Raw genomic sequence first — 23905 nt, 5'->3', positions numbered from 1 at the left:
AATGTGCTTATTCATCCATGCAGAATTGGGTATGTTGCTTTCTGTTTCTATGACATTGCCATCAAACAGCTGAAACAAGAACAGCAAGACTTTCTGTAAAGGTTCATGAAATTCCCACAAAGTGATTCATAGCATATTGTTTTATTTTGCTTGCACGGACTATGAGAAATGCAAATGTGTTCTAAATATTTCTGTACTGAAGAAGCTGGCAAATACAATAGACAGTACAAATAATCATTGTGTTACTAAAAGTAGCACTTAAAACACAATTCTGTTATAATGGAAATGATTACTGTCATGACACTGATTAGCTTTTAAAGATGGAAATAGATATGAATTCAAAGGACCTGAATTTGATACAACAGAAAATGGTATGATGGAGTAATATTGCTACATATTTGAAATGGAGAACTCTACATTGACCTCACTGGGTATTCTGCAAAACTCCTCAAAGCATATATATGCTCATAAAAGTATTACTTCATGTTATTTTGGGTTATTCTTCGGCGTACTGGACTTTCTCCATTTTTAGCTATGTTTTGTTGTCCAGATACTTGTGCTCATAAATTTTTAATACCACTACAACCACAGGCTTAGAGACAGACATTTTTAAATTCCAAGCAAGCTCTAACACTAATTCTGCATTAAAAAATTTTCCTTTGCAAGCCTGGAACTTGTTATCAGTTGTTACTAATCTACTTCCTGGAATGTTATTGCTTGCTTTTCATGGTGGTGACAGATAAACATTGACACAGACATAGCTATTTTCCAAGAGGCTCTGTTAACCTTAAAGAGCTCAGAGGACCCAGGGTTTATCTGAGACTCTCATTTTAGTTTATACTAGAAGATCAGAGTTTGGTTAGTTTGTTTTTTTACAACATGGTGAGAAAGAGATTCCGTGGAGGTGGATTCCATTTGTGTGTGTGTGTGCAATCACGTGACTGCTGGATCCTAACCAATACCAATAACACTGACACCTGGGAAGAGTATGTAATACTTGCGTCCACCTGGCCCCTTACCACTCCCAGGAAATTTTTGTTGTGTCTTGTTGCTGCTGGGGTAATGTCACCTATGAAAGCATCAAAAAATCATTCTGTGTCGGATCAACAGTCCAGCCTAGTATTTCCCCAAGTGGGTGCTGTGGTTTTAAGTTATTATAAAATCCTCATAGTTTACATGTATATTTATTGTCCAAGATTTGAAGAGTCCCCCAGTAAAGAAGGCATTTAACTAACTGCCTTGTAAATATATCTTAACATCAAACTGCTATTAATATCATGCAGAATGCTTTTCCTGCAGAACACACTGGGGAAAATGTTGACCATGGCATTGAAAGGGGTTTCACAGGTTAGTACCACAGATCACCGCCTCTTCAGCATTCAGTAAATATTGTATTAGGTTCCTATTCAATTATACACATTTCTCTAGGTGCCCAGGATAGTTCAGTGAATGAACATTACTATCCTCCTCCTTCATATAAGGTTTACCTCAATATGTTTCTGTGTCTAATTCCCAAGCCATCCTGGAGGGAAAAATTTTATATTTTATTGAAGAACACATTATCTACGCTATGATACTCTAGAGCAGTACCATACAGTCAAAATAACTATTACCACAAACAATTATTTTTTGGTCACAGGAATTTAAAACTCAAAGGTCAGAAAAATAGTGAAATGATCAATATGGTGTTATATCATAGCAATTAAGAATTTAGTTTTCTGAGGAAGTTCCATCCTGATTTCCACAGTGACCGCACCAGTCTGCATTCCCACCCACAGTGCACTAGGGTTCCCTGTTCTCCACAATCTCTCCAACACTTGTTTGTTGGTTTATTGATGATGGCCATTCTGACCGGTGTGAGGTGGTATCTCATTGTGGCTGGGGTGGGGGGAAAAGGCAGAAAATTGCACTTGAACAATTAAAATAAAAAATGTAAAAAAGACTGTAAACATTTACCAGGCTTTAGGATACAGTCTAAATGAGATAATGCTAAATCACCAGGTATATGCATCTAAACCGTTGACAGGTCACCTTCCAAAGGAATTGTATTAAATCCCACTTCCATTAGCACTGTAGGAGCATGCCTGCTTCCCCATACCCTTACCCATGTTGTGTGTTAGCAAAGATTTTATTTTTGCAAATCCAGCTGGCAAAAGTCCGTACCTCCCACATGCTTACAATGACTACAACTACTAACAACAGCATATATTGGCTGATTACTACCAGTCTAATACAGTCCTAAGTACTTTATGTACTTTCCACTCATAACCACCATGGAATTAAGTGACATCGTTCTTGCCATTTTACAGATGGGGAAACTGAGAAGATCATTCCATGCTGGAGGCACAAGGGTGACTGGGGAAGGCAGCTCAGATGACATGGGAAGGTCCACTGTTGAATTTTCTCTTTGACACTCTTGTAAAAGAACTACACTGTGAATTTCTAGGATCAAAAAGTAGCTTTCTTCACTCCCCTGCACTCTCTCTCTCCCTCTCTCTCTTTTTTTTTTTTTGCTTTGGGATTGTCAGGCAGCAAAGCATTTCATATGATGGGGTGGGGGTCGGGTGTGGGAAGCAGCTGACCTTGAAAATCCTTATGAGAGCTATATTAGCTGCTTCGCAGAGACTCTCTAAACCCGGTCAGCAAACACAATTACTTTAATCACTTTAATATAAAGGTCATTTTACCTTGATCGTTTGCGTAGTAGCTTATCAGGGAGAATCTTGTATGGACTCCTCCTGATACGAGTAGAATACCAGATTGTGAATCAATGAACGCTTATCAAGCAACTACTATGCTTTCATATATTTTCCCCTCCTGTTAATCAAGTTTAATGTTGCAAATATATATTTCCAGGATAGCTGTTCAGACTACCTAGAAGTACAGACGCGATGAAGAGAATTTAGAAGGAGAGGTTTTAGTGGGCTTTCACGGGGGAGACATAGAGATGAAAAAGAGCATATAGTTTGAAAACAGTGGTGAGAAACACTGGGGGAAAACGGTTTTCAGGATGGAATGAAAATTCCCTTTGTTCACAGAGCAACCTCCCATTGCAGTCTGTGCTCTGCGTCTCCTAATAATTGTTGCTTCACCATTGTTATGGGTCTTCCCACATTCACCCTAGCGATTGCAGTAAAAATAGACATCTTTTTTCCACCCCAAACCTCCAGGCTCAGCGCGCCCCTGCACTCAGCCTGGAAAATGAAATGAATTGAGCTTTTCCCGTGCATGCAATCATCTCCAACACAAAGCTGTAGCCACCTCCTGGCATCCGCCACCCAAGAACTGCAATACCCAGAATGCACTGCTTTCTTTTCCTGTGTCTACGGGAGGCAATGCCGAACTTGATCTCATTTCCACCAGCCCCACGGTCACGTGACACGTTTCCTGTCAAGATGGCGGACAATCTCCCTTCGGACTTTGATGTGATCGTGATAGGGACGGGTATGTGTGGCTCCGGTCCCTGCCGGACAAAGTATCGGGAGCCTGTCGGTTCCTACCTTGGGTGGCAGTGGCGAGGGCTGGCGGGAGGGATTCCCGGGGTTGAGCCCGGGAGGGAGGACGGGGACGAATTTAGGGTGCAGCGCGGGGTTTGGCAGCTCCGGGGAGGGGCTCGGGTGCAGCGCCATTTGAGTGGGGGGTCGATCTGGTCGATGCAGAAGGCTGAGGTCGGTTGCTGCGGGCGATCCCTGCCATTGCCTTAGAGGGAGGTGGGTTTGCAGCGTCCTGACCGCGGAGGGTTGGGATTTTTCTCAATGGAGGCGCCTTGGGCTTGACACGTTTCCCTCCTTGTGGATTTCAAGGTGATATTGCCCATCACGTTGTCTCGCCATTGCATCGGAATTTTGCGTCTGTTGAGCTAATCCTGGGGTGCAGTGCAGCTCGGATGCAACCGAGTCCTCCGTTGTCTGAAAGAAAGATGCTCAGTTTTTTACCCGTGTTCGTTTGAACGTAACTAGGGCGAGGGAACGGGTTCTTTTCTATTGTGTTAAGTCTGGGGGATTGTGATTTCCGAGGTAGCCATTATTCTTGCTTTATGGTGCAGTAAGAAACCATTCTGCTTTCTGCCACAATACATGAGTTGAGGAGAACCTTCTGTGACTCCCATCCAGTTCAGGTGTGTGATCTTATCATCCTCTCGTTTTCCCACCGTTTATTTTGCATCTTTTGGGGGGAGCCAAAACCCCCCCTGCAATTTCTAGTTGACAAACTCAACGCACAACACACGGCAGAAGACATCTGGCAGCAGCTGGTATTTCGTTTTCCTTAACAGTGTGAAGGGAGCGTTTTGAGACCGGGCGAAGTAGATAGTTGGGTGGGGTTTTCTCCTGGCTGCAGAATGTGGTAGGCCAGACAAGCTCTGGTGGATGAGGCCTTGTCGGGTGTGTCATTGAATTCAGTTTCTTGTCTTTTCAAACACTGGGAGCAGCCATGTTCCCAGGGCAAGAGTAAAGGGATAGCTGTCTATTTTCCAATGCTTATGATTTGCCAGCCGATGTACTGAGCACTTGACAGGCTCTCTGGAATCCTCCCAACAACCTCATTAGAGTAGGTGTTCTCTACACTTGACAGAAGAGGAAAACGGTGTTTGGACAGGTTGCAATTTGCTGAAGATCACAAAAAACTGGTACATTTCCAAAGGCAAGTCAGTAGTTCTGATCTTCAGACTTCACTCATATTAATAGAAATAATTGGCAAAACTTGAATCTAGACCTTACCTGGTTATTGACTAGCTGTGTGAATTTCTAGTGCTAGGCACTTACTCTCCCTGAGCCTCAGTTTCCTGGTTTGAAATACAGGAAGGGTAAACTCCATAGTCTTTCTGGTGCTACCTAACCAAAAATTCTTTTATTCTAGTTCCACCTGGAGAATTGTTCTCGGCACACTAAGGGCATGTCGATTTCCATCCCCAAAACTGCAGAGCTGCAGATAACCTTGCTGTAATTGCTATGAACAGTAGTGGCAAGGAGCCAATAGACTATTCACTTTTTCTCTCCAGTCTATCCTAACGCTGAGAACAATGCCCATTTTAGAGCAGTTGTGATACTATACTTTGATTCTATGCTACTTGCCTTTCTCTTTTGTTACCAAGGAACTTGGGTGTTTTAAAAATTTCAATGAATCATTAAGTGATTTTATATCGTATCTCGCTTCAAAATTAATTGATAACATTGCTAATTCTTATTAAATACTGTTGATTCTTATAATAAATATTCTACCTTCTGATTCAGTTCATAACATGGACTTCCTTTGTGTTGGAGAATGTTACGATAGACGTAGGAAGATACTGTGAGTAATCCAGGAGATCGCATCAGGAGGGATCTGAAATCAGGCAAAAGATGCATTTTTGACTTATTTCAGTGAGAGTGATGTTATTACTCAAAATCTTGGAAGAACTTACTTGAAGTTAATCTTAAAAGTTAAGTTTTTTATTATCACTTGATGAACATTTCTGACTTCGTCAAGCCCATCACTTAAGTTTATGAATTGAACCTTTGCTTTGAGGTATGTCAAAGTGGAAACACTGGATAAAAGTTATTTCCCAAAAGCATGATCCCAGTCATCGCAATCATTCCTGATAATTGGAATTACTTTTAATGTGTTTGCAGTATTTCTCCTCTGAAATCGTTTGCTGAAAGCCATTCAAATATTTTTGCTTTACTAAATGCCCAAGCTTGAGTAAATCATAGAAAAGCAGTGTTTCATAGATTCAGTTTTACTGACGAAAGCAGAATTGCTGATGAGTGTATCAGAAACATGAGGAAATAAAAAATTACATTGTAATTTTTTCCCAGCAGATTTAGTTCTAGTTAAAAAGTCATCAACAGACAGTTGGTGCATCAAGTCAAACCATCTATGAAAAATATTTTAAATAACTTTGATGTTGATTAATTTGTATTTCTTTTCTTTTTTTTTTTTTTTACTAAAAGGTTTTTCCTTAAGATCACGTTTTGCAGAGATGGGAAAATAAAGTTTCGTCTGTATTTTCTGAGTGAAGCCCATTTCCTTCTGATTACAAAATACAGGAAATATCTCAGTAACACCCAAAGGCAGAAGAATAAGATAAAATACTTGAACCATGGAAAATATAGAGTAAGTTAAATAAGGAAGGGCAACCAACTGGAGTCTTAAGGGAGAGGACAAAGATAGATAGGTGATAAGTGTCTAGAAAGTGGCCTTTAGTTTGGGTACACAGTTGTCCTTTTCAGATGTTTCACAATTTCAAAAGACGTTTGAATGACAATTTTGTGGATTGTAGAGAAGCGTCATTGGTTTCTGGTTAAAAAATTGTCCCAGGGACTTAACGCCTCCCTGGAGGTGACTTATCTGGCAACCAATGTCATCTGCCCTCTGGAGCAGAGCCAACTCAACAGAAGAGCAGGCAAGATGGAAGTCACAAGAGCCACGTGGTAATGTCGACAGGCTTCTTATGTAGGAATCTCTCTGGCTCTCGCTTAGGCCATGTGCATTTTTTTTTGAGATTTTATTTATTTATTCTTAGAGAGGGAAGGGAGAGAGAAAGAGAGAGAGAGAGAAACATCCATGTGCAGTTGCTGGTGGCCATGGCCTGCAACCTAGGCATGTGCCCTGGCTGGGAATCGAACCTGCGATGCCTGGTTTGCAGCCTGCGCTCAATCCACTGAGCTACGCCAGCCAGGGCAGGGCATGTACATTCTTACTTTAGAGATAATTCTAGCCTCCCGGGAGTGTATTAGAAGCATCCTGCTGGAAGATACAGGGAGTGGCACCAGCTTTTGCAAAAGCTGTGTTTGGGGGGGGTGTCGTGAGACATAAGTGACAGTTCATATCCTTGTGGGGGAGGGAAGAGTCTAACATCAAACGGCACAATGGCCTGGGGCCGTTTAGTGTAGTGACAGACATTCAATTTGCAGTGTTTTCAACCCACATTTACTGAAAACTCCACCCCTGCCCTTGTGCAAGTTGACTGTGTTGCCTGTTCTAAGCAACTCGCCGCGGTTGCTGACAGTTACACCCTGAGAGATACTCGTAAGCCAATGAGGGCTTCTCATTGAGCCCGTCTTGCTTTCTGAAGGTGACACAGAGATTCCATCTGCATCCCTTTCCTTTCTAAAGTACACCACACACGTAATAGTTTGGATTTCTTCCCCTGAGATGGGTTGCGGAGTAGGCTAACTTAATTTTTTTCTGGCAGAGCACAAACACATAAATCCTTTTTAAGAACTGTATCACTAGCCCTGGCTGGTGTAGCTCAGTGGATTGAGCTCGGGCTGCGAACCAAAGTGTCGCAGGTTCGATTCCCAGTCAGGGCACATACCTGGGTTGCAGGCCATGACCCCCAGCAACCGCACATTGATGTTTCTCTCTCTCTCTCTCTCTCTCTCTCTCTATTTCCCTCCCTTCCCTCTCTAAAAATAAATTAGTAAATTAAAAAAAGAATTGTATCACTAAAGATGATGGGGAAGGAAATGAGATAGCCAAAATAACACACATGGAAATTACAAGTAGTGTTGCTTGTAAATCCTGACTACCTTGCTACATAGTTCTCAGCGCAGTACAACACTGGACGTGGCAGCGTGGCACCATGGGGCTCACTTGACTTTCCTGACTGGCTTTTGGCAAATTACATAGCCGCTTGGGGCATCATTTTGTTCATCTGCAAAAGTGAGACATTTGACTTAGTGACTTCTACGATATACATCTACCAGCTCTGAAATTGATCGTGTGTGGATAATCATGGCTCTGTGGAAAAGCCTAGATTCTGTGTAGTTCTTACAATAAGTCAAATCGGTGTTTCATATACTCGACAAAATTGTCTATCCAAGCGGCTCATAAAAAATAACATTTTCTTGAAACTGAGAAGCTGCTTTTATCATGTTGGCGGCGCTGCTCTATTACCCAGTGTTGGTCAAGAATCAGAAACGTTAAGGGAATTAGCTTTGGCCAGCAGCTCATTGCCCGTAGCGTCCTTATGTTGGGGGCGGAGTAGCTACACTTCTTTAAACGTTTGGGGGGGGTGGGAATGTGGCGGGAGGTGTCATTGCAACTGTTTTTGCCACATTCTGTACCAAGTGATTTCCCTTACATGTTTGTCATTTGCTCCTCTTCCAGGGAGCCAACATGTGGTTCTAACATTTCAGGATGGCCATACCTCCTCTGCTTGTATTTCCAAACATCCACGGACCCGTGGTCTACAGCAGATTTGTTTAAATTGCAAGGGGCCATCTATTTTTGGGTCATGAAATCAATTCCAGCATTAAAAACGGTGTAGAATAGAATATATCAGAATATATACCATGTAGTCAGGATGAGGACAGTTTTATGAAACAGTGTATACGTGTATAATACATCATGGTAAAATACACATGTCTATACACAGGGTGGGGCAAAAAGTACCTACAGTTGTGACTATGTGAACCAGTTTATTTTTCCATTATTTATTAATTACCACATTATTTTCCATATGAACAACTGTAAACCTACTTTTGCCTCACCCTGTATAGATATATTTGCATATACCTGCATATATTTAAAATAGACATAAAACAACAAAAGGACAGAGTGGTAACAAGCGTCACCTTGGGAGTGTATTGCATAGGGAAAGAGGGGTCTTCCACTTTTTATGTCATATAGTGTGTTCAGTTTGGTGTTTTAAAACAAGCTTTTATTACTTTTGTTTCTTAAAATCCTTTTTTTTTAAGATTTTATTTATTTATTTTTAGAGAGGGAAGGGAGGGAGGGGGAGAGAGAGAAAGAAAGATTCAATGTGCGGTTGCTGGGGGTTCTGGCCTGCAACCCAGGCACGTACCCTGGCTGGGAATCGAACCTGTGACACTTTGGTTCCCAGCCCGCACTCAATCCACTGAGCTACGCAAGCCAGGGCTACTTTTGTTTCTTAAAGCACAGTTTCTAAAGCTGAAAGGAGTCCTTAGAGATCACCTGGTCCATCTGGAGACAGTGCCCCCCATGCCCAAGGTCACAGGGTAAGACAGTAATAGATTTAGGACTCCCGACTCCCAGGCTGGTTTCCATTAGAGCCTGCTGCCAGGGTAAATAACTGTTGTCAATTAATAACGCTCTACCTGCCGCCTTTCCATATTTATCATTTCTTACTTTCAAACAACCATACGAGACTATACTGATAACGTAAAAAGTTCACAAAGAACTTTCTCAAAGCCCTGGCTGGTGTAGCTCAGTGGATTGAGCTCGGGCTGGGAACCAAAGTGTCCCAGGTTCGATTCCTAGCCAGGGCACATGCCTGGGTTGCAGGCCATAACCCCCAGCAACCGTACATTGAGATTTCTCTCTATCTCTCTATCTCTATCTGTATCTTCCTCCCTTCCCTCTCTAAAAAATAAATAAATAAAAAAAATCTTAAAAAAAAAGAACTTTCTCAAAAGTACCCACTATGCGGTGCTGCGGGAGTAGCAGGACCGATTTCCCACAAAGGATGGCAGGCGCATTCCCAGGCTTCTGTGGAGCGCTCCGGGCAGTTTCTAAGCTTTGCATAAACATTCCCCTTGAATTGCAAATGTTCTTATTGCCTTTATAAGGTTCCTTTTTTGATTTCTTTTTTATTTTATTGTTTATGCTGTTACAGTTGTCCTACGTTTTCCCTGTTTGCCCCCCTCTGCCAAGCCTGCTTTCCATTTGCATAATCGGTCCCCTCACTGTTGTCCATGCCCATGGATCCTTCGAGTGTGTTCTTTGACTAATCCCTTCCCCTTCTTTCAGCCAATCCCCACCTCCACCCTCCCCACTATCAGCTTTCAGTCTGCTCCATGATTCTATGCCTCTGGTTCTCTTTTGCTCATTAGCATAGTTTGTTTATTAGATTCCTCTTTTAAGTGAGACCATATGGTATTTGTCTTTCGCCATCTGGCTTATCTCACTCAGCATAATGCTTTCTAGTTCCATCCATGCTGGCGTGAAGGGTAGTAACTCCCTTTTCTCTGCTGTGTAGTATTCCATTGTGTAAATGGACCACAGTTGTTTGATCCACTCATTGACTGATGGGCACTTAGGTTGCTTCCAACTCTTGGCTATTGTAAATTGTGCTGCTATGAACATTGGGGTGCATAGGTTCTTTTGAATTGGTGTTTCGTGATTTTTCAGATATATTCCCAGCAGTGGAATCACTGGGTTAAAAGGAAGCTCCATTTTTAGTTTTCTGAGAAAATTCCATACTGTTTCCTACAGTGGCTGCCCCAGTCTGGATTCCCACCAACAGTGTACTGGGTAGGGTTCTCTTTTCCCCACAACCTCGCCAGCACTTGTTTGTTGACTTAATTGATGGTGGCTGTTTTGACAGATGTGCAATGATATCTCATTGTGGTTTTAATTTGCATCTCTCTGATGATTAATGGTGTTGAGCATCTTTTCATATATCTGTTGGTCATCTTTCTATCCTCCTTTGCCCATTTTTTAAATAGGATTATTTGTCTTTTTGGTGTTGAGTCATTTAAGTTCTTTATGTATTTTGGAGATTAAACCCTTGTCTAAAGTATCATTGGAAAGTATGTTTTCCTGTACATTTGGTTCCCTTCTTGTTTTGGCGATGGTTTCTTTAGCTGTGCAGAAGCTTTTTAGTTGGATGTAATCCCATTTGTTTAGTTTTTTCTTTTATTTCCCTTGCCCTGGAAGATATATCAACAAGTATACAGCTATGTGAGGTATACAAAATTTTACTGCCTATGTTTTCCTCTAGGACTTTTATGGTGTCACAACTTATATTAAAGTCTTTTATCCTTTTGAAGTTTACTCTGGTGTATAGTATAAAATAATGGTTGAGTTTCATTTTTTTTTTGCACGTACCAGTCCAGATCTCCCAACACTATATATTGAAGAGGCTATTTTTATCCCATTTTATGCTCTTGTCTCCTTTGTCCAATATTAATTGATCATAGAGACTTGGGTTTATTTCTGGGCTCTATTCTTTTCCATTGTCCTGTGTGTCTGTTCTTATGCCGGTACCAAGCTGTTCTGATTACTGTGGCCTTGTAATTTAGTTTGGGACATTGTGATCCCTCCTACTTTGTTCTGTCTAAAGGTTGCTGTGGCTCTTCAGGTTTTTTTGTGGTTCCATATACATTTTTGGAATATTTTTTCTAGACATATGAGAAATGCCGTTGCTGTCTTAACAGGAATTTTGTTGAATCTGTACACCACTTTGGGTCATGTGGGCATTTTAATGATGTTAATTCTTCCAATCTATGAACGTGGTATAGGCTTCCATTTATTTGTATCTTCCTCAGTTTTTTTTCCTTCAGTGTCCTATAGTTTCTGAGTACAGGCCTTTGACCTCCTTGGTTAAAATCAGTAAGATCTGTAAGAAGAAGGAGTGATTATAGGAAGAGGAAGAAACATCAGAACAGGGTGAGGCTCCTGCCTCTTTAGGCTTTTAAAAATTTAAAAAAATTTTTAAAATAATTTTATTGTGTTTTTTCGATTACCATTTAGTCCCCTTATAGTCCCTTTATATGCTTTCAACCAGCATCCTGACAGCTGTAAGTGTGCCTGAGGGACACACCAGGTTTTAGGAGCTGCCGTGGGAAATGGTGGGCAGAACACCGAACCAGGCGTTACAGACAGCCTTGAGCGCTGGCTTTGCCACTTACTGTTCTGAAACCTTGGGCACCTTATTTCACCCTACCGAGTTTCCTTACGTGTAAAACAGATATAGGAATAGCCAGAAGAAAAGAGATAAGTCACATGGCCGTCCTTAAGGTTGAATGAGATGGTGTCTGTGGCCAGAGAAGTTGACAGCCACTTGCTTCAGGTCACACAGCCAGAGCTGGGATCTGTATGTAGATCATGGGACAGGAACTCTCCTGCATTTTCTTCTGTAGTACACACCCCTCTTCCTCTGTCTGTCTGTCTGTCTGTCTATCAATCATCTATTGGCCAGGGATGTCCAACCTGGGGCTCACAGTCCGCATGCGGTCCAGGGTGGCTGTCAGTGCAGCCCAACACAAAATGGTAAATTTACATAGAACATTATGAGATTTTTGTGTGATTATATGTTGCAGTGTATTTAATATGTGGCCCAAGACAACTGTTTTTTAAAAACGATTTTTAAAATTTATTTTTAAACAGAGGGTAAAGGAGGGAGAGAGAGAGGGAGAGAAACATCACTGTGTGGTTGCCCCTCACATGCCCCCTATTGGGGACCTGGCCCACAACCCAGGCATGTGCCCCGACTGGGAATCGAACTGGCGACCCTTTGGTTCTCAGGCCTGCACTCAACCCACTGAGCCACACCAGCCTTGGCCAAGTCTTCTTCCAGTGTGGCCCAGAGATGCCAAAAGGTTGGATATTCCTGATACATACACATTTGGGAGTTATTGTCAGGGGCAAACTATTTTACAGTCTAGGAATGAAAGTGGTATTTCTTTTTTTAAAAGATTTTGTTTATTTATTTTTAGAGAGGAAAGGGAGGGAGAAAGAGGGAGAGAGAGAAACATCAATGTGCGGTTGCTGGGGGTCATGGCCTGCAACCCAGGCATGTGCCCTGACTGGGAATAGAACCTGCGACACTTTGGTTCACAGCCCGCGCTCAGTCCACTGAGCCACGCCAGCCAGGGCCCGAAAGTGGTATTTCAAAAGTCGTTTAGCTTTACAAATGCTATACTGTCCTTATATTCTGTTTTGACATGCATGTATGCCATTTCCACAGCATAACACAGGGATCGATATTGTAGCTCGGAAGGCAGACAGACTGGGACTGAATCAGCCATGTCTCCGTGTTCTTTTGTGTCCCAAGTTTCAATGTTCTTATCTCTGAATAGTGATTCCATGCAAAAATTCCTGTGAAATGCTTAGTGGGTGCTCAGATGCTTAGTGGGTGCTCAGAAAATGTACTTGATATTTATGGCTCATCATACCAGACAGCGGTACGTCCCAGGAAGAAGTCATGCTTTTTCTATGGAGAGCCCTAGGAAGGCTCAGGTGTCTGAGTCATCTTCTTCTTCCTCTGCCCTTTGGCAGCTTGGTGGGGAAGACCATGCATTCATTCATACATTGATTGATTGATTAATTGGTTGGTTGAGAGGGGGTAGCAGGGAAGAGAGAGAGAGAGGGAGAGGGAGAGAAAATTTGATGTGAGAGAGAAACGTTGATTGATTGTCTCCTGTACGTGCACCCAACTGGGGATCGAACCTGCAACCCAGGCATCTGCCCTGACTGGTAGTTGACCCTGCAACCTTTCACTTTGCAGGATGGCACCCAACTAACGGAGCCACACTGGTCAGGGCGGGGAAAGATCTTTGTGTGCCCGTTACCACTATTTCTCTCTCTTTTTTTTTTTTTGTTGTTTGGTGGTTCACAGGTTTTCTATTTTTTCTTTTATCCTGTTTTGTTCAGTAGCTTGCATTATGTGTCATTTGTTTTACCTAAAGGTTTTGAACAAATTTAGGGGTTTTTAAAAAAGATTTTATTCACTCATTTTTAGAGAGGGAAGGGAGAAAGAGAGAGAGAGAGAGAAACATCAATGTGTGGTTGCTGAGGGCCATGGCCTGCAACCCAGGCATGTACCCTGACTGGGAATCAAACCTGCGACACTTTGGTTCACAGCCCACGCTCAATCCACTGAGCTACGCCAGCCGGGGCTCAAATTTAGGTTTTTAACAAATGTATCTTATTTGGGGAGACACAGTATGAAACTTTCCTTTATCCATGTAAGAATGCTGAAGGAGCTAAAGAAAGCCTAAAGATTTTGCTGTTAGGAAAACTGCTTTGCAATTCTTCGGTATTTATTGACGGAAGAGCACCTGTTTTCTGCTCTCAGTACCTGGAAAGGTAGAGGGAGTTACCCTACTCTGGAGAACACTCTGGGAGAGGCTTTCCCTTCCCTATAAATCAGAAGCTTGAGGCAGTTCCTTAGAGATAGCTGCATCTCTAAGCAGAGTTCCTTCTGCAGCATCATTCTCCTTTCCTGTGCCTTGTGTCCTCTCCTCCTGTTCTCCAGTGCTCTCAGGATGTTTTGCATAGCCCAGGCTGTAGCCATTAGAGTCAGATATGGCCGCTCACCATCACATTCTCTGAAACATTTCAAATGCCATGGAATGAATCTGTTACTTGTTGGGAATAAGGAAATTAAGAACTAAATTTCCTCTAATAGACAAGAAACACATTGTAGCTAAAAGGAAATGATAAGGGAGACACAGGGCAGGTAAGCAAACATCCCGTGTCGAGCAGACGCTCTCCCCTGGGTAGGCTAGATAAGCAGTGCTTTGTAGTTTTTAATGAGAAAATAGAAAACTAGGTAGCTAGAGCCAGGAGATGACTAGGCTAATGAACAAACAGCCTGCCTTCCCGCCTTAGGCAAGAATGCTTGGTTTGAAATTCCCGCGCACGGTCTCTGTAAGCGAATTGCTAACTGCCACGTCTGCTTCTGTATAACGCTTGCTTGCCCGCCCCTATATAAGAACGTAGTTGTAAGCGCTCGGCGCGGCTCTCGTTTGCAGCTCCTTGTGGGCACTGTGTCGCTGGACACTTGGAGAGTTCGCCCCTGCGCAGGTGAAACTTGGCCAATAAAGTAACATCTTTGATACCCTCAAAGCCTCTGATATTGGTTCTCGCGTGTGCTGGATGCTACATTACTCATGCGGAATTATCTGCTATCGGTTTCAGCGCATTCTTTTAACTGGAAAGTTAGGCTGTGCTTGCTTGGCATGCACATGGTTTTGGAAGTAAAATAGACTAAAAATCACTATCAGTTCCCAGTTGATATTTATATATATTACAAAACTATAGTAAAATTGGAAAACAATTTTCATTTTCATGGAAATAATAAGTGTTGTATATTAAAGAGCCCTAACGTCTCACAGGAGGCTGCGTGAACTGTGGAGGAGGCAGTTTTTATCATGTGGCCCGGGATCTGGTCCACAGCTTTCTTTTTTATTATAAACAGTCATAAATACAGATGAAATATGTGTGTACATATACGAGGGTATGTGCTTTATTTATTTCAGTGAACGATAATAAAGTGAATGGCATGTATGTGTGGTCCAGCTAAAGGAAAGCAACGTCACCTTAGAATCTCCTTGGGTGACCACTGTCCACCGTCTCCCCTTCTTTTCCCACTGATGTAGCCATTATGGTAAATTGTACTAATCATTCCCTTGTTTTTTTAAAGTGTATTTTTCACATGTTTATGTATCTGTAATCAGTACATTGTTAACTTTATCTGTTTTTAACGCTTGTCGAACTTTGGGAATTCTACTCTGTATTATTTGTGTTGCTTTTGTTGATCTGGTTTATGCTTGTGTATGCATGTATTTGTACGGATGCATATAGCTCTACTTCCCTTACACACACACACACACACACACACACACATTTCCACTTTAGTAGGTTATGCCTATTGACCAAAGTAATTCTATTTATTTGCCCTTGCCTTTTCAGATTTTCAAGCCCCGCCTCAGGACATACATGATGCTATAAGCATACACCTTCATGACAAAATATGATCAGTCTGTGCACACTGTTGTGCAACTTTTTTCAGCGAATAATCTTCACTTTTCTATTATTCTGGTGTATTTTTATCTCATATAGCAAATGGACCATATTTAACTTTCCACAGTCTTCCCTACCACAATACTCTTCACAGCTGGTATGTACAAGCTTGTGTCGAATTCCATTGCCTCAGGTTGGTGTATAAGTCTGTTTTTTTGTAACAGACCATATTTTGCCATGTATAATGCACACTTTTTTGCACAAATTTTTGAGGGAAATATAAGGATGCACATAATACATGGGTATAATGATTACATACCATGGGCATAATAATAATCCTCTGTATAATGTGCATAAAAATGTGGGAGCACATTATGCATGGCAAAATACGGTATTTCCTGGCATGGCATAGGTCATTACTTAATAAAACTTTCATTGCAACAGTTTGAGTTGATACAGTTTTCTTGATTTGGGTAAAATCTCAGATATATCATTCAATCTGTAAATACTTGAATATCTCAAAGTTAATGGCTGCCATTTGAAGACATAACTTCATGCCCTTGTTTGCATTTTAAGTTTTGCATAAGGCATTTATCCATGGTGTGGGCTTGCTGCAGTGTTCCCTCTAGTTTACATTTCTGAAATGATTTTTCTTTAATTTCTCCTTGAGTCATTTCACCCTTCTTTCAAATGTCCCTATTATCTAATCACAATTTTGACGTTTTCTCATTCTGATTCATGTAGCTCTTTCAAAGCTTCTATCATTTCCTTAACTTTTTCAAAAGTTTTTATTTATTGATTTTAGAGAGAGAAAGAGTTGGGGGGTGGGGGAGAGAGAAACACTGATTTGTTGTTCCACTTATTCATGCATTTATTTAGTTGGTTCTTGTATATGCCCTGACCCAGGATCAAACCTTCAACCTTGGCGTATTGGAAGGATGCTCTAACCAACTAAATTACCGGCCGGGGCTTCTTAATTTCTTTTAGCTAATCTAATAATTAGATTGTGGTTTTCATCTGATTCGCAAGCATGTCTTCTTGGTTTAGTTCACTCCCTTTTCTGTTTTTTTTTTTCTTTCTTTCTGTACAACAAATGGGATTCAGCCAAGTTCCTTTTGCATTGCTCATTTTTAGTGAAGCAAGTTATCCATATGTGGGTTTATTTCTGTGCTCTCTGTTTTATTTCATTGATATATATATGTCTGTTTTTGTATCAGCACCATACCGTTTTGAGTACTGTAGCCTTGTAGTGTAGTTATAAACCAAGGAATTGGAAATCTCCAGCTTTGTTCCTCTTCAAGATTTCTTTGGCTGAGGCCTTTTGTGGTTCCACACCAATTTTAGAATTCTTTGTTTTAGTTCTGTGAAAAATGCCATTGGCATTTTGATAGGCATTGCATTGAATCTGTAGATTGCTTTGCGTATTACAGACATTTAACAATATTAATTCTTGTAGTCTATGAGCTTGGTAGGTATATATTCCATTTATTTGTATCTCTTCAATTTCTTTCATCGGTAACTTATAATTTTCAGAGTATAGGTCTTCTACCTCCTTGGTTAAATTTATTCCTAGATATTGTATTCATTTTGATGCAATTGTAAATGATTTGTTTTCTTAATTTTGCCCTCTCAGTGTAAATGCAACCCAATTGCAACCCAATTGTAAATGATTTGTTTTCTTAATTTTGCCCTTATATATTAATAAGCTTGTTATTAATATATAGAAATACTCTGATTTCTGTATTTTAATTTTGTGTCTTGTGACTTGACTGAATTCATTTATTCTGAAAGTTTTTTATGGAGTCCTTGGGGGTTGCTGCATCTGGTAATGTCATCTGCAACTACTGACAGTTTTACTTACTCCTTTCTAGTTTAGATGCCTTTTATTTCTTTCTCTTGCCTCCATGGCTTAAGTGAGCATGACCCAGGGCTCCCATGGTGCCATGCGGGGGCCGTCTGGTAGGGCCAGCTGGAGATGGTGCAGGTGTAGTCTGGCGGGTGTTCATCAGAGTGCTCGGACTGTGCTGGGGGTCCTTTGAAGGCATGTGACAGTGCCTGGGCCAGTGCTCCCACCTGTGCTCTTAAGGTGGAGGGACCATGCAAAACAAACAAAAAACCCCAAACGGGCATCTGCAGGTACCTCTGATTCTAGAGAGAGATCCACCAGGCCCTGAGGTTTGGCAGGCCACGCAGGGCGAGTCAGTGGATTTCTTTGTGCATGGAGCCCTCAGGGGTATCCCTTCCTGCTGCAGGCCACTGCATCACCGTGTCTCCGTGTCTCCTGTCCTTAGCTCCGTGGTCCCTGTATCATTTATTGTGTAGAAGCTGTTTAATCAGCCCTCCATTCTTCTTTAGCGCGGATTGCTCTATGTGTATGCTTGGGGTGTCAGTGCGGAGGAGTTGGGGTCAGGGACTTCCTACGTGGCCAGCTTGGACCCCTCCCTCAGTCTTGTCATTTGCCCCAGAACGGAAACCAAGTTTTGATTTGGCATTCACCTTTGCCTTTGAGAACTTGTAACAGACCTCATGGGTCACTGATTTCAAGGCCTTCATTTTATCTATAAGGATATCGACAAGGAAGCTGAGTTTCAGAGAGTTTGACTGTTCAGCTATTTAGTGTAAACCTGAAAACAAGAATCCAGTTTTCCTGACACTTAGTTCAGTACCCTGAATCTTAAAATAGTGTTCTTGTTATTAGACCCTCCTAAAAGCTCACATTATATACATTTAAAAGTATTAACATGGCCTGGCTGGTCTAGCTCAGTGGATTGAGCGCGGGCTGGGAACCAAAGCATCGCAGGTTCGATTCCCAGTCAGGGCACATGCCTGGGTTGCAGGCCACGGCCCCCAGCAACCACACATGGATGTTTCTCTCTCTCTCTTTCTCCCTCCCTTCCCTCTCTAAAAATAAAAATAAATTAAAAAAATATTAACATGAAGTTTGCTAGTAAATATTTTAATAATAGCATACTTTCAACTAAAAATAAAAATAAATTAAAAAATATTAACATGAAGTTTGCTAGTAAATATTTTAACAGTAGTATATTTTCAAAAGTTCCAAAAATTCCATAGATATTAATAACAGTATTTTCTATGAGGAAGAAGTCCATAGGTATTAAATCACTACATTCACTAATATGTTTGTTTTTGTTGGTCAAAGTGAATTAAAATAATTGTCAATTTAAAACCAGTATTTTTATCTGTATGTCTTGGTAGTCCCCTAGGCTGTTCACTGGCAGTTTTTTTTTTCTTTTTAAGGTAATCACTAAAAAGTAAATATAAGATCTAAATTTTTCATTTACAATTTGATAGGAATAGACAAACCTATTTGCATCTGGGTAGGAATTCAGTTTCTGCCTCATTTTCTGATGTTGTTTTTTTGGAGTGGCTGTGGCATGAGCTAAGTATATAGCTTTACATTGCTCATTCTAGTCAGTTCTCTACCTAATGCGGTTTATGGTTTGTTAAGGATGGTAGCAAAGAGTGTTGTTTAAGTAATTAAAGGGTGTGGCTCTTTAAGAGCTTGTTGTACTGGCATTTTTCCTTGCTAGTAATTCTATTTTTTTCCCCTAAAGAAAGAAGTTGTTCTTTATTAAAAAAAAGTCACAGTAAATTTTCTAGTTCTCTGTAATTTTCTTTCCATTCTGGTCTTCGCTAGTTATAAATAACCCATGAAATGACTTTTCAAGGTAGAAAGCAAGACTCCATTTTGAAATGTTCTATAAAATAAAGAGTGATTTATGGTTTCATATGATTTGGGCTGAAAGCACTCAGGCTTTGCCAGATCATCAAAGCCCTGTCAGGGGAATCTATTATTTATTGTTCGATATGCCGGGAGTGGTGTAAGTACTTTATTTTATGTTTATCTTACATAAGTACAGTGTTAGGAAAAATCAATTCCAGATACTAATACAGTTTTAAGTATAGATTATAGAGAACTGACCTAAATGGTGTAGTTGTAAATGATGAGGTTTAACATTAAGAATTTGGATTACAAGGGGATTTTGAAAAATGAATGCATTTTCATTCTTATAAAATGTTTTAGGTTAATGTTCTTGAAAATGTTAATATCATTCCTTTTTGGTCCTGATTTTACATCCGTGTTTTATTTAGACAGCTTTGGAAAATTGCAGAAAGTTGGGACTATACATGTTCAATTCTTATAGGATCATATAACATTCTGGAAGATTCTAACATTTTTTTTTTCTAGCTGCCAAGTATATAACGGACCCTCATCTGAGAAGGGCAGGAAGTAACACCTCAATTTCCCCCAGTACAAACTGTTAGGAAATGCTAATTTAATACTTACTATTTACCTGTGTTTTATAAAAATGACATGCCCCTAAAAATTGTTGGTCTTGCATCAGAATCCTGCATTTTTCCTATAATCCTTTGGTAGACTTATTTGCTACAGCTTCACTAACATATTTCATAATCCCACTTATTGTGAAATGTGTAAATGATATTAAGTATTTGATGAACTTCTATAGGGTACATAGAGAAAAGACCTGTAGTATTTAAATTTGTTAGATCTTTGAGGTAGTATTTAAATTTGTTGTTAGATCTTTGATGATAATTTCAGTAAATAGTAAACAAGTGATAATTTCTTTCCTTGAAATAACTAATCCTATTGGAGTAGGAAGAGAATGCAATGGAACTGATATTTATGGAATGTTAGTGACGTGCTACAAGGCACTGTGTAAGGTGTTTTATAACATTGTGTACCTGTTCCTCCCTACACCTCTACGAGATGTACGACTGACCCCATATTACTCACACATTACACAGTGCATTTCCAGTGTAAGACTGTGTGATTTGACCCTGATGTAGGTTATCTGCTTCTAACTCACGCATGGCTTTTCCTAGTGGGAGAGAGTATATAGTTCATTCCAAGCCTATATATGTTTCCTATAAATGCCCTCACAAGAATGGTAGGTGGATTTGAGTGATGATTGTGAAGTAGTTAACTTTTTATGGTGACAAGTGTTCACAATGGTTTTATTTTGAAATTAGTCAAATGCTATTAGACTGTTAAAGAAAACTGAAATCAGTTTAAATGCTATTAAACTGGCTTATATATACCCATTTAAAAAAAAAAACAAGCAGTTATTTTACCCCTTTTCCTTAATTATCGATAGGACCACAAAGTTTAAGTATATTAACTTTGTTTCTAAACAAGAATGAAAAAAGAAACTCTGACATTTATTTTTTTTTAAGATTTTATTTCTTTATTTTCAGAGAGAGGGGAAGGGAGGGAGAAGAGTGGGAGAGAAACATCAGTGTGTGAGAGATACATGGATCGGTTGCCTCCCACACACCCCCACCTGGGGACCTGCAACCCAGGCATGTGCCCTGACTGGGAATCGAATCGGTGACCTTTTGGTTTGCAGGCCTGAGCTCCAGTCACTGAGTCACACCCGCCAGGGCTAACCCTGACATTTAAAGCTCAAACGTAATACAAGTTCATCCTTCATCCTGCGAAAAGAATTGCTTTTCTGAAAAATTGGTTTGACAGTGCTGCTCTTCTGGCGAAAACTGTTTCAAGACATCCCGTTGCTCCACAGTTGGGCTTCAACAACTGTTTTTCAAAAAAAAAATTATTTATTTTTATTGTTTATGCTGTTACAGTTGTTCTGGCTTTTTCTTACTTTCCTTACCTCCACCCAGCCCCACCCACGCCACTCCCTAAGTCAGTCCCCATATTTTGTCGTTCATGTCCAAGGGTTGCACATAAGTGTTCATTGGTTAGTCCCCTCACCATCTTTCTCCCTCTCCATGGCCTCCTTTCCTGCAGCCGTCAGCCTGTTCCACGCGTCCATGCATCTGTTTCTATGTTGTTCTTCAGGTTATGATGCTCACTAGATTCTACATATGAGTGAGACTATGTGGTATTCATCCTTCACTGACAGGCTTATTTCACTGAGCGTAATATTCTCCAGGTCCATCCATGTTGTCGCAAAGGGTAAGATTTCCTTCCTTTCTTATAGCCACCGAGTATTCCATTGTGTGCATGTACCACAGGTTTTGTATGCACTCACCTACTGGTGGGCCAGGTGGGCTGTTTCCAAATCTTGGCTGTTGTACATTGTGCTGCTGTAAGCATAGGGGTGCATATACGAGGTCTGTCCAGTACAAGTCCAGCCATCATTCATATAACAAGAATGGTTTGCACGACATTGATGTAGCTGCCAGCCAAGGAGAGAGGACTGGAATGCCAATGTGTGAACAATGACGACTTCACTGTACTATTCAGTGGGGGTGGTAGACAACATTGAGTGAGTGTGTGTACTGTGTGGCCGTCACACTCAAAATGACTGAGCAAGTAGAGCAATGAATCTGCATCCAATTTTGTGTGAAGCTTGAACATTCCTCAGGGGAAACGATTCGGATGATTCAGAAGGTCGCAGCTATGGACAACTGGTGATTGGCAGCCTCATCATGACAACCCTGCTCATACACCATGTGTTGTGCAGAGATTTTTGGCAAAACATCACATCCCCCAGGTGACTCAGCCCCCCTACAACCCAGATTTGGCGCCCAGTGACTTCTGGATTTTCCCCAAACTGAAATTCACCTTTGAAAGGGGAGAGATTTCAGAACTATTGATAAGATTCAGGAAAACTCGACAGGGGCAGCTGATGACAATTGGGAGACCTGTGTGAGGTCCCTAGGTGCCTACTCGGAAGGGGACTGAGGCGTCATTGTCCTGTGTACAGTGTTTCTTGTGTCTTGTATCTTCTTCAGTAAATGTCCCTATTTTTCATAGTACGTGGCTGGATACCTTCTGGACAGACCTTGTATTTTTTTTTTTTTTTTGTATTGGTGTTTCAGGATGCTTTGGATATATTCTCAGAGTTGGAATCACTAGGTCAAACAGGAGTTCCATTTTTAAATTTTAAAGGACATTCCACACTGCTTTCCACCGTGGCTGTACCAGTCTGCATTCCCACCCACAGTGCATGAGGGTGCCCTTTTCTCCTTATCCTAGTCAGCATTTGTTTTACAGGTGGTTTACGTCATTGGGTAAATGTATTCCCAGGTATCTTTTTTTAGTTGTTGATACAATAGCAAATGGAATTGGTTTCTTAGTTTCTCTTTCTGGTAGCTCATTATTGATGTATAACAGTTCCACTAATTGCTGGGTATTAATGTCAAGATTATGCTACTTTGCAGAGTTCTTGTATTAGATCTGGTAGTTTTGGGTGGAGTGTGTAGGGTTTTCTGTGTACAGCTGCATGTCATCTGTGAACAGTGACAGATTTCCTTTCTCCTTTCCATTGTGGATGCTTTTTATTTCTTCTTGTCTGATTGTTGTGGCCAACACTTCCAACAACTGTGTTGAATAAGTGTGTCCAACCACTGTTTTTAAACATCACCTTTTTTTAAAAAATTTTATTTTAATGATTGTTCAAGTACAGTTTTCTCCCTTTTACTCCCATCCCAGCCCACCCACCCAACCCTCCCCTCTTCCCCCTCATCACCCCCCACCCCTAGTTTTTGTCCATGTGTCCTTTAAATTTGTTCCTGTGAACCCTTCCCATTCCCCCCTGAAATTCCCTCCCCTCTCCCTCTGGTCATTGTCAGCCTGTTCTCTATTTCAGTGTCTTTGCTTATATTTTGCTTGTTTCTTTGTTTTGCTGTCGCAAAGGGTAGGAGCTCCTTCTTTCTTTCTGCTGCACAGAATTCCATTGTGTGAATGGACCACAGTTTTTTGACCCACTCATTGACTGATGGGCATCTAGGTTGCTTCCAGCATCTAGCTATTGTGAATTGTGCTGCTATGAACATTGGGGTGCATAGGTTCTTTTGGATTGGTGTTTTAGTTAAACATCACCTTTTGGTTCCCTCTTCTTTCACCCTTTAACACAGGAGTAGTCCCTTCCACTTTCCTTTTTCCTTCTCCATTTTCCTTCTTTGACACTCTCCAGTTGGGTTGGTATAGATCCTGAAGCACCCACCTGGTGTCCACTGCTTTCTGGAGTTTTCCATGAGGCCCGTCTACAGAAGGACTGTTTCTGTCCATTGTGTTTCTATAACAGTTTTAATTACATTGATTATTTTAATTCATATTTGTGTTCTTTATACTCGGAGCTCTTTTAGGCTAGGAATTGCCATAATCTTAGTTGTTTTTTTTTTTTTAACCACCTGTCACAGTCTGCTCCATCTCTCTCCCCCAATCTCGCCACTCCCCATTTTCCCTTTCTCCTTTTCTTTCCTTCAAAAAATAGTCACAGAGAAACAGCCATGTGCCTCCTCGCTTCAAGAACTGAGGGTTTATGAAATGGGTGGAAAGAAATACGAAATCGTGGCCAGGAAGATATTCCTACCTGCATTATTAGACTGTTATTTGAATCTTTCTAAGCATGAAGCTAACAGGCCTGTGTGTCATAGGAACAGCCTGTCCATGTTGCAGACTTGTGGGATGCCTGGATGGACGTACTGATGGAAAACACAAATGATAGTCATTTTG

General features: G+C 41.0%; 1 protein-coding gene and 1 long non-coding RNA gene across 2 annotated transcripts in view; one reads left to right on the top strand and one right to left on the bottom strand.

Moving 5' to 3' along the window:
* The first annotated feature begins 3373 nt into the window (after nt 1-3373).
* The window catches only part of CHM (CHM Rab escort protein), a 142675-nt gene continuing 122143 nt past the window's right edge, over nt 3374-23905 (top strand). Inside the window, exon 1 of the mRNA XM_028523188.2 lies at nt 3374-3444. Within this exon, the coding sequence (XP_028378989.1) occupies nt 3396-3444 (49 nt within the window). The 5' untranslated portion in view covers nt 3374-3395. The remainder of the gene's footprint in view (nt 3445-23905) is intronic.
* LOC118498552 lies at nt 22498-23583 on the bottom strand. Its single transcript, XR_004901041.1, has 2 exons — nt 23270-23583; nt 22498-22811 (listed from the first exon to the last, which is right to left on the bottom strand). It is a non-coding gene; the product is annotated as an uncharacterized LOC118498552 (long non-coding RNA).

The sequence above is a fragment of the Phyllostomus discolor genome, chromosome X (genome assembly GCF_004126475.2).
Source record: "Phyllostomus discolor isolate MPI-MPIP mPhyDis1 chromosome X, mPhyDis1.pri.v3, whole genome shotgun sequence".
Taxonomy (NCBI): Eukaryota; Metazoa; Chordata; class Mammalia; order Chiroptera; family Phyllostomidae; genus Phyllostomus; species Phyllostomus discolor.
The sequence above is the reverse complement of the archived record's forward strand: the minus strand, read 5'-3'. Positions and strand labels throughout refer to the sequence as shown.